This window comes from Oncorhynchus tshawytscha, linkage group LG32 (genome assembly GCF_018296145.1).
Source record: "Oncorhynchus tshawytscha isolate Ot180627B linkage group LG32, Otsh_v2.0, whole genome shotgun sequence".
NCBI lineage: Eukaryota > Metazoa > Chordata > Actinopteri > Salmoniformes > Salmonidae > Oncorhynchus > Oncorhynchus tshawytscha.
The window spans coordinates 10335598-10347781 of NC_056460.1; the positions used below are offsets into that span (position 1 = coordinate 10335598).

The 12184-nt window shown below is 42.9% G+C and overlaps 1 protein-coding gene across 2 annotated transcripts in view; it reads right to left on the minus strand.

Moving 5' to 3' along the window:
- Nucleotides 1-564: 564 nt before the first annotated feature.
- LOC112264359 (keratin, type I cytoskeletal 13) overlaps nt 565-12184 on the minus strand; it is a 48615-nt gene continuing 36995 nt past the window's right edge. Inside the window, exons 1-7 of one of the 2 annotated variants that reach the window (XM_042310712.1) lie at nt 3645-4166; nt 3050-3132; nt 2571-2727; nt 2172-2333; nt 1907-2032; nt 1373-1593; nt 565-1139 (exon numbers count right to left, since the gene is read on the minus strand). In XM_042310712.1, coding sequence (XP_042166646.1) covers nt 995-1139; nt 1373-1593; nt 1907-2032; nt 2172-2333; nt 2571-2727; nt 3050-3132; nt 3645-4151 — 1401 coding nt within the window. In that variant the 5' untranslated portion in view covers nt 4152-4166 and the 3' untranslated portion in view covers nt 565-994. Of the gene's footprint in view, nt 1140-1372; nt 1594-1906; nt 2033-2171; nt 2334-2570; nt 2728-3049; nt 3133-3644; nt 4167-12184 lie in introns of those variants that run through there. The other variant, XM_042310710.1, reaches the window with a different exon arrangement.

A 12184-nucleotide genomic window follows, 5' to 3' on the forward strand; every position in this document is an offset into this window, starting at 1 on the left:
CTGGTTTAGTTATTTATTATTAGGATCTGACTCCTGACCCCCTTACATAGACCGACATGGTAGTTATGACAGAGACAACCCAGAATGTCAAGTAATAATTTGTCAAGACAACCGTCAATAAAGATTATGTGGTTAAATGAGAATGGACTGTGTGGTTTTACTTGTTTCAGAGACAGATTATAAGAATGTCTGAGTATGGATGCCATAGCAGATACATTTTGTGTTCTCATTTCAAATGAATTGTTTTCATCATTCAACCAAAACATGGTGTACAGCTCAAAAGCCGACTCCACAAACACCCCCATACAGTACATAACTCTGAACTTAATGCTTAACATTTTGTATCATTTTGCTGACAACTTGAATTCAAATTTCGACTGTCAGCGTTCATACATTTAATGCCAAGTATTAAACTCAGTACAATTGATTGTCATTATTACACTATTCAAGATCATAATGACACATGTACTTTCTCAAGACCATAGATTTGGCCTCATGTGATAGTCAGATGTTTGGGAGCACGCCAGATCAGATAAATCAAGTTGAAAGACACAGAAGACAGAATGATGGTGTCAGCAAGTCAGAGCATCTTTATTACATTGACAATGGGGTATGTTGTTGGTGTTCCATCCAGATGTAGTAGAATATGTTGTTCTGGAGGTGTTAACCATAGAAATAGAATAACCAGAAAATAAATCCCCATTCAAGTCAATGATCCATGATGGGTGTCTGAGGGGATTTAGCCATTCTAGAAAGAACAGGAGGATGTTATGCACATCTTAAACTAGAGTTAACCAGAGCTGGCCTCAACAAACAATGTTATTTATCTGACAAATACTTTTTATAAGTTGAAACGTTGTATTTTAGGTTGCATGAATTAAGCACTGGGGAACAGCAATATTCTATGTGCTCATTTCATATACCCATTCTAGTAATTATATTTCTATGGGGTTAACCCGTTGCTTGCTGCAGTGCTCGCTGCATGTGTGGGACCTTATGTGGTGTGTTTGGTTCCACTTGAGGAAACAACCTTGCCATCCACCATTTCCTCTGTGACGATCACCACCTTGCCTTTGGTGGAGGACCTGGGGCCTGAGCTGGAGGAGCTGTGGACAGATTTCGAGGAGCTGAGGCCGAGGCTGTGAGGAAGGGAAACCCATGGTTAGCATAGTTAGCATCTATGATCTATGATCATAATAAGTATCTATTAAAGGTCAAACACTGGTAGATTCATGTCAAAAGTAACAATGGCTCATATTAAGGTCAACTTCAAAAGAACATTGTTTATAAAGTCAAATGTTGAAGGAAACATTCATTCATTTTCACTTCCCATTTAAGGACCCTTGTCACCCCTCTTCCCATCCTGCCTTACCCGCTAGCCTCTCCATCCAGCAGCCTCCTGTACTCAGCGATCTCCATCTCCAGGCGTGTCTTGATGTCCAGCAGCATCTTGTACTCCTGGCCCTGGCGTTCCATGTCGCTGCGGAGAGACACTAGCTGCTCCTCCAGGCTGGTCACTTGGCTCTGGAGGCGTCCCAGCTGCATGGAGTAACGGCCCTCCGTCTCCGCCAGCGTGTTCTCCAGGGAGCCTTTCTATTGGCCAGGAGATATAGAGATGATGGGTCAAAAACTGTGGGAGTAGGTTTGGAATTTGGAATGTTTACTGTCATACTGAAAAAGTTAGCTCTAGTAATTGAATGTGAAGGCAGGTAGATGTTAGCTATAGTAATGGAGTGGTGCCTGGCTACAACAACTTGAGGGATAGTGTTAGAGTCCAGGTGAAAGTAAGATACTTGAGGGATGGTAGAGAATGATGGAAGAGTCAAATGTTGATTATTGCAGAAAGTTGTGTAAGTAATGTCCCTAAACTGTGGTCCTTGGTCAGATGTTTGTAATTACAGCTCACCATGCTGAGCTGTGACTGCAGTTCAATCTCCAGGCCCTGCAGTGTGCGACGGATCTCTGAAATCTCTGACTTGGAGGTCTGGAGAACCTCTGTACTGGACGCCACCTCCTTGTTCAACGTCTCTGTCTGTAAAACACAATAAGTGGTCAATCATCACAGAAACACACCAACATTTCAGCTCATGATAGAATGTGACAACGTTACCAACTAGAAGTAAAGGAACATCTACACCATGAACATAGTTTAGGGGTTTTAGAGGTCCTACCTTGGTCTGAAACCAGGACTCCAGGTCACGCTGGTTCTTGGCACTACCGCCCTCGTACTGCTCACGAATCTCAGCCATGACTCTGGACAGGTCCTCCTGTGGTGCTGCGTCCACCTCCACGTTGATCTGTCCAGTCATCTGAGTCCTCATGGCCAGCAGCTCCTGTGGAGAAACACATAGTGGTGAGTGTAAAGGATTAAGAAGTGACTAACCTCTGCCTGATGGCAATTACTTGACCTGCCCTCTGTCTTCATTATATATTTGAACACCATTGCTTGATACAGATGTGCTTGAAAGCCAGCAATGGTGTTCTAGTGAAGACCCATAGCAGGTTGACATGGTCAACAGATGTAATACATTAAGGGACTGTATGGATATGTCCCATCAGCCTACACCCACCTCCTCATGGTTCTTCTTGAGATAGATGAGCTCCTCCTTCAGTCCCTCGATCTGCATCTCCAGGTCAGATCTGGCCATGTTCATCTCGTGCAGCATCCTCTTCAGCCCGGCGATGTCCGCCTCCACTGACTGACGCATGGCCAGCTCGTTCTCATACCTGAGAGATGGAGAGAGCTTAGGTCAAAGAACTGCCTGAATGTGTTCCTCTGTGAGAATAGCAGGGGGGTTATAGATTCTAGTATTCCATTAAGTTTGGGGAAAATATCAGAAAGTAACACCAGGCTTCTGATATGTCTGTTGGGAGTGTGTGGTTATGGTGGAGCTGACGGGTAATGTCATTTGGTTTCCTTTTTATAGATTCAACACAAAATGTAATAAAAAACAGTATGAGAGTTTTTACAGATTTGGGGTTATTCCAAGTGGTTAATGTAATGTACCAGCAGTGTACTGTATCTGTGGATGGTGTTGGATGTACTTACTTGTTTCTGAAGTCGTCTGCAGCGAGCTTTGCGTTGTCGATGTTCAGATAGATGCTTCCGTTCAAGCAGGTGGCATCCTGGATCTGAGAGGTGGAGGATTTCAAAACATTTCAGAATGGGGCATGCATGGAATTTCACACTAATACAGTACACACAAACTGTTAAATCACACTGTAATCACTCAGTTCTGAGTTTCAGCTGCACTGTAAATTATAGCTCACAGAAGCATTACAGGGAACCTGTTATCTTTGTGAACATTGTAAAGCATGACACAAAGAAACTAATTGCACCTGTTTGTTGCACCTTTTTCTTAAGAGAGAGGAAGGATTGGCTTCAATTATCCGCTTTATCTTCAATGCTTCAGCTGCAAATATGCATACTGTCTTGTCATTTATCTTCGGTGCAATATCTTGGTTTAATCAATTATTATATCACTTTGCATTTTCGCAATGTTCATATGTCACTCTCAGTAACTTGTTGGAAAAACAAGCCAATGTCACCTGTACTCTCTATCAAAGGATAACATTGTCACTTTGCAGACATTATCATGTTTTGACATGCCGTGCTCTTGCCTTCTAGGAAACACGTCACCTACCTTGTCCTGCAGGTCGGCGATAGTAGCGTAGAAGCCAGAGTAGTCGCAAGCGCTGGGGGACGTCTTGCTCTCCATGAACTGACGGATCTTCAGCTCCAGCTCGGCGTTGGCCGCCTCTAGCATGCGCACCTTCTCCAAGTAGGTGGATAGGCGGTCATTCAGGTTCTGCATTGTGGCCTTCTCGTTGGCCGACACATTAATGTCGGCTCCACCGCCACCACCACCACCCCCTCCCATTCTGAAACCATAACCTCCACCGCCACCACCTCCACCGCCGGAACCGAACGAGGAGCTAGAGATGCGCACCCCAGAGCATCCTGCTCCTCCATACACACTGCCGGCCCTCATGGCAGTGACGTGGCCTCCTCCACCTCCACCACCACCACCCATCGAGGAGAAGCGGGAGGAGCCCATACCACATCCACCTCCACCTCCAGACCTCATGGACATGGTGCCACCTCCGCCACCGCTGCTGCTGTAGGACATGCTAGATCTGGAGAAGGACATGGCTGCTGAGAAGGAGTCTGCCTGCCTGGGATGAGGAGAGAGAATGTGGTGCACGGCCCAGCCACTGTTCCCTTTATATGCTGCACAGGGCAAGGTGGGAGGGAGGTTGGGTGGAGGAGGACATGGGGGGGAGGCAGAAGGGAGGAATAGAGAAGGGAGGAATACAGGGAGGTATTACCATCAGGGAGGGCAGGGCAGGGCATATAGGGCAGGGGGGCTCCTCCACCCACTTTGACACCCTGATGCTAGGATGCAGAAGGAGATGGAAGAGGATAGTTAGTATATGTGGATATGCAAATATTGAAAATATACTATTGTTGTGCAACTCCACCTCCTCCATCTCACTCTATATATGGTGTCTGCCTGCACAAACAAATAAAATTGCACACAACCATATAAAGTTGGAATTCCTCTCCCGTTTATAGCGTCTGGTTGAAAGCATAAACAAACCTGCTTCTATTATCCCCAGGTAGGTCAGTCAGTACCGTACAAGATGATCTTTTGCTTGACACCCAGACAACATTCTCCCTGAACAGACCTGTCTTTGTCTCACACACTGATATCTTGCAAGAACATCTCCTGTCCTTTTCATTAAACAGTCCATTGTTCCTTGGTAGTTTTTCGGATATTATGCACAGACTCAGGTACCATTGTTTTAAGTTTCACTCAACTTTATGCATGTTCAATCTATTGTAAGAGTCTGTAGGACCGACAAAAGTACCACTTTATAGCCCCTATGGGATGAGTCATTACTCCGGGCATCGTACCCCGGGAAAACTCACCTCAGATGGGATTATAGTGCTGTTCTTTTCCCTTAACACCTTGGCAGGGAACTTGGCATCTGCAGCGTGCAAGAACAAGCTGTCGCTTGTTTGTATATTGCCATATAACCAGAGCATTTCCTTTTCATAATTATACTCCAGAGGTTACCATTTGAGTCTCACATTTAGTATGTGAAAAGGTGTCTTTGTATTTGGTTAAAGCCAAAGAGCATTGTATCATTTATGTCCACATGTTAATCATTTGTGGTAAAGTGGATTATAGTGGCATTGGTGGAAAATGTAATAAAAAAGTAATATTTAACCTTTGTAGGTAAATTGTCACCATAGCTAACATACCATTAACATGTATGTTGCAGTGACATCACACTGGGCACACAACATCATTTCAACATGGACAATTGTGGGATTTTTGGTTGAGATGTTGATCAATGAGAATTTAACCTACATTCACCCATTCAAAAAGACATCCAAAAGTTAGTTGAATTCCCAATGTGTTATCACTATGCTTTCAACCATCTAAAAACACAACCAAATTCCAATGGAATTCCAATGGAACTTGGTTGTCACCTAAATGAATTATAACTGCACTTTCAACCATTTAGTACAAAGTTCAAATGAGAAAATAATGACAGATATTGTGTTTTTCTGCACAACGGTATGTGTTATCATTGTGCTTCATCTAATGAATAGTACAACCAAATGAGCTGAATTGCAGTTGAGATTTCATTAAAAGTACATTGTGCAAGCAGGGGCGGACTAGGACCAGAAATTTGGCCCTGACATTTCTGTTTTAAAGCTAAGTTCCTACACCTCTACTTAGTTTAACATGACATATAATGTTGGGTATGCAATTTCATGATAATAATTATGAAAAAAATCTAGTCCAACCCATATTTGATGTTATTCTTCCTACCAAATATGTTGTAATATTGTAAAATGAGCAATTATAATTTCTTATTCAGAACACCTGTGACTATCAAAATAGCCAAATGCGTTATGGTTTTTGTGCAGTTTTCACTAAGTGAATAGCTCAATTGACGGCGACAGATTTCCCATTTAAAGTAAAGTCCAAAAAATAGGCTGTATAGAAATAATTATGCTCAAATTGAAAAATCATTCAACAAAATTAAGATTTTTATCATCCTAATCGAGGTGTAGATTACATCTCACATTCAGAGTTGGCTCTAAGCGAGATTTGGTTGGGGGCCCCCATCAAGCGGGCAAAACGTTTAGTGGCCCCCTTCTTGACAGTGGAGAGAAACGTTTTCTGCAGTTCTACACATTTTGCCATGCGGCATAGAGAAAAATGTGCAATTTTATCAAACATTTCATGCAGTTCTACACATTTAGCCATGAGGTGAACAGGAAAACACAAATTTTCACAGTTGGTCAGGGGGCCCCAAATGATGGCTTACGTCGCTTATGCCTGGAGCTGGCCCTGCTCATATTCCAGCTATTGAACTTGTAAACAAGGCTGCATGGGATTTCTATTACTTGGACTCCCTGTAGCCAAAGTCAATGTCTGCTTTATAATGCCAAGAGCCGCTTTGGCTTTGACAGTTTAAACGCAGTTCCACCTCTGGCAGCGCGAAAACAACTGCTATGGATGTTTTACTCATTTTAAGGTTGAACTGTTACAAAGGTTTGTAAGAGCCTTCACTTTAGGCTGTAGTATTACAAAAATAATATTGAATTGTGTTTGGACGTCTACACAAAATAGCAACATTTGAAGGAAATGTATCTGCTGCTTTGTCACAAACCAGCTCATCGCCAGTAATAACAAGGGTGCAAAACATGTATCAACTAAAGTAAACTATAAACAAGTAACAATGGTGTGTGTGTAGTCAGTAGTGTAAGTGAGTGGTTGCAGGCATAGATGATTAGCGTTGAGACGTGCCAAAACTAACAAGACAAAATGGCACAAACAAAAATCAACAGTGTCTGTGTGGAAAGGGTATCCACGATTTACAGGGAAAGGTGTCTTTTTCCCTGGGACACACCCAAACCCAGGTGGGTCCCATTTCGCCTCCCGGCTCCACCCACCGACTTCCTATTAAAGAATACAAGAACAAAGAAAGAATTTGGTAGACAGAGTGGGAGGTTAACACTGGTTAACACTGTCCCACTGCCCCAGCCGAACTTGTCCTCCCCAGACCTCAGCAATCGTTGCGCACAGGAAGCATCCTTTAAGAGGAAAGAAGAAAACAAGGACAGCAGGGAACAGAAAACAGGACAACACAAAATAAATACTAGGGGACAACTACAAGTATACCACTCTCAAATCAGATTGGCCTTCAATATCAACTTAACATTTATCACTAATTTCAACCTGGGAGTGTTCAGCAATAATCAACAGCTGTTCTTTAGTACATCATCTAACAGTTCCTCTGATGGAACGCAAATGAACTTGTCTACATTAGAACCCATAGTCACAAGTAACTCAAAATAATCTTGCTCTTCCCCTCTTCTGAGCACACCAGACCACAACAAGAGAAACACCCATCACACTGGGCACCACAGGAGATGAGATATAAAAGGAGCTTCCCCAAATCCTACAATAACTCAACCCTAGTCTTTGTGCAGATTTGCAGTGGGTAATTACACACTGTAGCCCTCTGGCATGGAAAACCCCCCCAGCACGCTGGAAGCCTCCCCACAAGCCACAGATGTGCCCCTGAGACAACTGCTCCGTCCACGGACACCACACAAAAATAACAATGCCCAGCGTATTCCAAAGTGGAACACGTCGCTAAGCCTAACAGGGGAAAAGAAAGGAGATACAGTTGAAGTCGGGAAGTTTACATACACCTCAGCCAAATACATTTAAACTCAGTTTTTCACAATTCCTGACATTTAATCCTTGTAAAAATCCCCTGTCATAGATCAGTTAAGATCACCACTTTATTTTAAGAAAGTGAAATGTCAGAATAATAGTAGAGAGACTGATTTATTTCAGCTTTTATTTCTTTCATCTCATTCCCAGAGGGTCAGAAGTTTACATCCACTCAATTTGCAGGTAGCATTGCCTTTAAATTGTTGAACTTGGGTCAAACGTTTCGGGTAGCCTCCCACAAGCTTCCCACAATAAGTTGGGTGAATTTCGGCCCATTCCTCCTGACAGAGCAGGTGTAACTGAGTCAGGTTTGTAGGCCTCCTTGCTCGCACACGCTTTTTCAGATCTGCCCACACATTTTCTATAGGATTGAGGGTCAGGACTTCATGATGGTCACTCCAATACCTTGACTTTGTTGTCCTTAAGCCATGTTGCCATGACTTTGGAAGTATGCTTGGGGTCATTGTCCATTTGGAAGACACATTTGCGACCCAGCTTTACCTTTCTGACTGATGTCTTGAGATGTTGCTTCAATATATCCAAATAATTTTCCTGCCACATGATGCCATCTATTTTGTGAAGTGCACCAGTCCATCCTACAGCAAAGCACCCCCACAACATGATGCTGCCACCCCCGTGCTTCATGGTTTGGATGGTGTTCTTCAGCTTGCAAGCCCCCCCCTTTTTCCTCCAAACATAACAATGGTCATTATGGCCAAACAGTTCTATTTTTCTTTCATCAGACCAGAGGACATTTCTCCAAAAAGTACGATCTTTATCCCATGTGCAGTTGGAAACCGTAGTCTGGCTTTTGTATGGCGTTTTTTGGAGCAGTGGCTTCTTCCTGCTATTAGCCTTATCAGAAGCTTCTAACGCCATGACATCATTTTCTGGAATTTTCCAAGCTGTTTAAAGGCACAGTCAATTTGGTTTACGTACACTTCTAACCCAACTGGAATTGTGATTACAGTGAATTATAAGTGAAATAATCTGTCTGTAAACAATTGTTGGAAAAATTACTTGTCAAAGTAGATGTCCTAACCGACTTGCCAAAACTATAGTCTGTTAACAAGAAATTTGTGGTTGAAAAACGAGTTTTAATTACTCCAACCTAAGTGGATGTAAACTTCTGACTTCAACTGTAGCTCTGGGTAGCAAATAGCACTACCCTACCCAAATCTCCCACGGAGGTACACAGCAGATTGTACTCACCTCCGACCGATAGCCCAACAGTGAGTAGAGCAGGAGTTTCCAGTCTAGGCAGGGGCCTGGAAACTAACCATTGTTACTCTCCAACTCAATACACAAGCAACTATCCACCGCAGTTGCAAGTTTACCAAACATAAGGCTACCAACACTGGGCCTACCAAACAGCGCAACTCAAAAAAATTAACAAAAGACTATCAAAACACTAACTCCACGTTCTCACAAACAAAATACACTTACCAGTTAGCTTAACGACACTAGTATTAAGCCTAATGGCATACTACTCCATGCAACGCACCTGTTTGACGACCTCATTGGACAACCAAAATCACTGATACGTCTCTAAGGCACTATACCGAACACTTATAAGACTAGACAGTGAATACCGATCAATTCGCATCCCAATGAACATAAATCCATCATAATGCCACAAAATCCTATATGCCAAAATGTCTAGGAACCAAACTTATGATCCCAGATGAGCCCCCCCCCCCTTATCACGAACCGGCTCGTAACCCATAACAAAAAGGGAGCCAACGCAGAGGTCAAAGAATAACAAAAACATATTTATTAACTTGTTATGGCTACAATCCCGATATCGGGATAAGTGTCATCAACAACCGCTGAATAGCATAGCGCTACATTCAATAAATATTACTACAAATAGTAATATTCATGAAATCACAAGTGCAACATAGGAAAACACAGCTTAGCCTTTTGTTAATCCACCTGTCGTGTCAGATTTTTAAATTATGCTTTTCAGCGAAAGCAATCCAAGCGTTTGTGTAAGTTTATCGATCACACAACAAAACATTAAGTACACTTAGTATCAGGAAGCTTGGTCACGAAAATCAGAAAAGCAATCAAATTAATCGTTTACCTTTGATGATCTTCGGATGTTTTCACTCAAGAGACTCCCAGTTACACAACAAATGTTACGTTTGTTCCATAAAGATTATTTTTCTATCCAAAATACCTCAGTTTGTTTGTCGCTTTATGTTCAGAAATCCACAGGAAAGAGCGGTCACGACAACGCATACGAAAATTCCAAATAGTTTCTATAATGTCCACAGAAACATGTCAATCGTTTTTTATAATCAATCCTCAGGTTGTTTTTAAAATATATAATCGATAATATATCAACCGCAAATGTATTTCACATTAGGAGAGGGCAATACCTAACCAAATTCTGTTGCGCGAGAAAAACTCATGTGACCACTTGACGCGATGTTATCGTTCTGGCTCATTTTTCAAAATAAAAGCCTGAAACTATGTCTGAAGACTGTTGACACATTGAGGAAGCGATAGGAAAAGGAATCTGGTTCATATCCCTTTAAATCCAGCAAAGGGAGGCTATGGAACATGGAGTTTTCAAAATAGAGGTCACTTCCTGTTTTGATTTTCCTCAGGGTTTCGCCTGCAAAATCAGTTCTGTTATACTCACACACAATATTTTGACAGTTTTGGGAACTTTAGAGTGTTTTCTATCCAATACTACTAATAATATGCATATATTAGCAACTGAGACTGAGGAGCTGGCCGTTTACAATGGGCACCTTTTCATCCAAGCTACTCAATACTGCCCCTGCAGCAATAAAAAGTTAGCTAAAGTAAACTATAAACAAGTAACAATGTTTTTTATAGTCAGTAATGTAAGTGAGTGGTTGCATGCATAGATTGTGATAATCAAATCAAGTCTATTTATATAGCCCTTCTTACATGAGCTGATATATCAAAGTGCTGTACAGAAACCCAGCCTAAAACCCCAAACAGCAAGCAATGCAGGTGTAAAAGCCCGGTGGCTAGGAAAAAGTCCCTAGAAAGGCCAAAACCTAGGAAGAAACCTAGAGAGGAACCAGGCTATGAGGGGTGGCCAGTACTCTTCTGGCTGTGCCGGGTGGAGATTATAACAGAACATGGCCAAGATGTTCAAATATTCATAAATGACCAGCATGATCAAATAATAATCACAGTAGTTATCGAGGTTGCAACAAGTCAGCACCTCAGGAGTAAATGTCAGTTGACTTTTCATAGCCGATCATTAAGAGTATCTCTACCGCTCCTGCTGTCTCTAGAGAGTTGAAAACAGCAGTTCTGGGACAGATAGCACGTCCGGTGAACAAGTCAGTGTTCCATAGCCGCAGGCAGAACAGTTGAAACTGGAGCAGCAGCATGGCCAGGTGGACTGGGGACAGCAAGGAGTCATCATGCCATGTAGTCCTGAGGCATGGTCCTAGGGCTCAGGTCCTCCGAGAGAGAGAAAGAAAGAGAGAAAGAGATAATTAGAGAGCATACTTAAATTCACACAGGACACCAGATAAGACATGAGAAGTACTCCAGATATAACAGACTGACCCTAGCCCCCCGACACAAACTACTGCAGCATAAATACTGGAGGCTGAGACAGGAGGGGTCAGGAGACACTGTGGCCCCATCCGATGATACCCCCGGACAGGGCCAAACAGGCAGGATATAACCCCACCCACTTTGCCAAAGCACAGCCCCCACACCACTAGAGAGATATCTTCAATCACCAACTTACCATCCTGAGACAAGGCAGAGTATAGCCCACAAAGATCTCCACCATGGCACAACCCAAGGGGGGAGCGCCAACCCAGACAGGAAGATCACATCAGTGACTCAACCCACTCAAGTGACGCACCCCTCGGGACGGCATGGAAGAGCACCAGTAAGCCAGTGACTCAGCCCCTGTAATAGGGTTAGAGGCAGAGAATCCCAGCAGAGAAAGGGGAAACGGCAAGGCAGAGACAGCAAGGGAGGTTCGTTCTTCCAGAGCCTTTCCGTTCACCTTCACACTCCTGGGCCAGACTACACTCAATCATATGACCTACTGAAGAGATGAGTCTTCAGTAAAGACTTAACAGTCAAGACCGACTTAGCTAGTTTAATTTGTGCCACTGGCTCAGTACTATAGATTAATGGTTGAGATGGAGAAGTAAATCCAACACATTCATTATTAAGTTGTCCACAAATGGGAAATAAAAGCTTGAAACCCTAGGCCTATATGTATTATCAATTTTTGGCCTGGGATCGGTGTCCCTTCCACAGGTTGACTTGTAGTAGGGTGTGGCCATAGAGATTTATTGTTTGGGTGTGGATAGGTGATGAAGGATGGAGGGCCAGACAAAAGAAGCACTCTATCTCTGTTGATACAGTGCAATGAAAAGGACAGATCAAATTTTAAATAAACA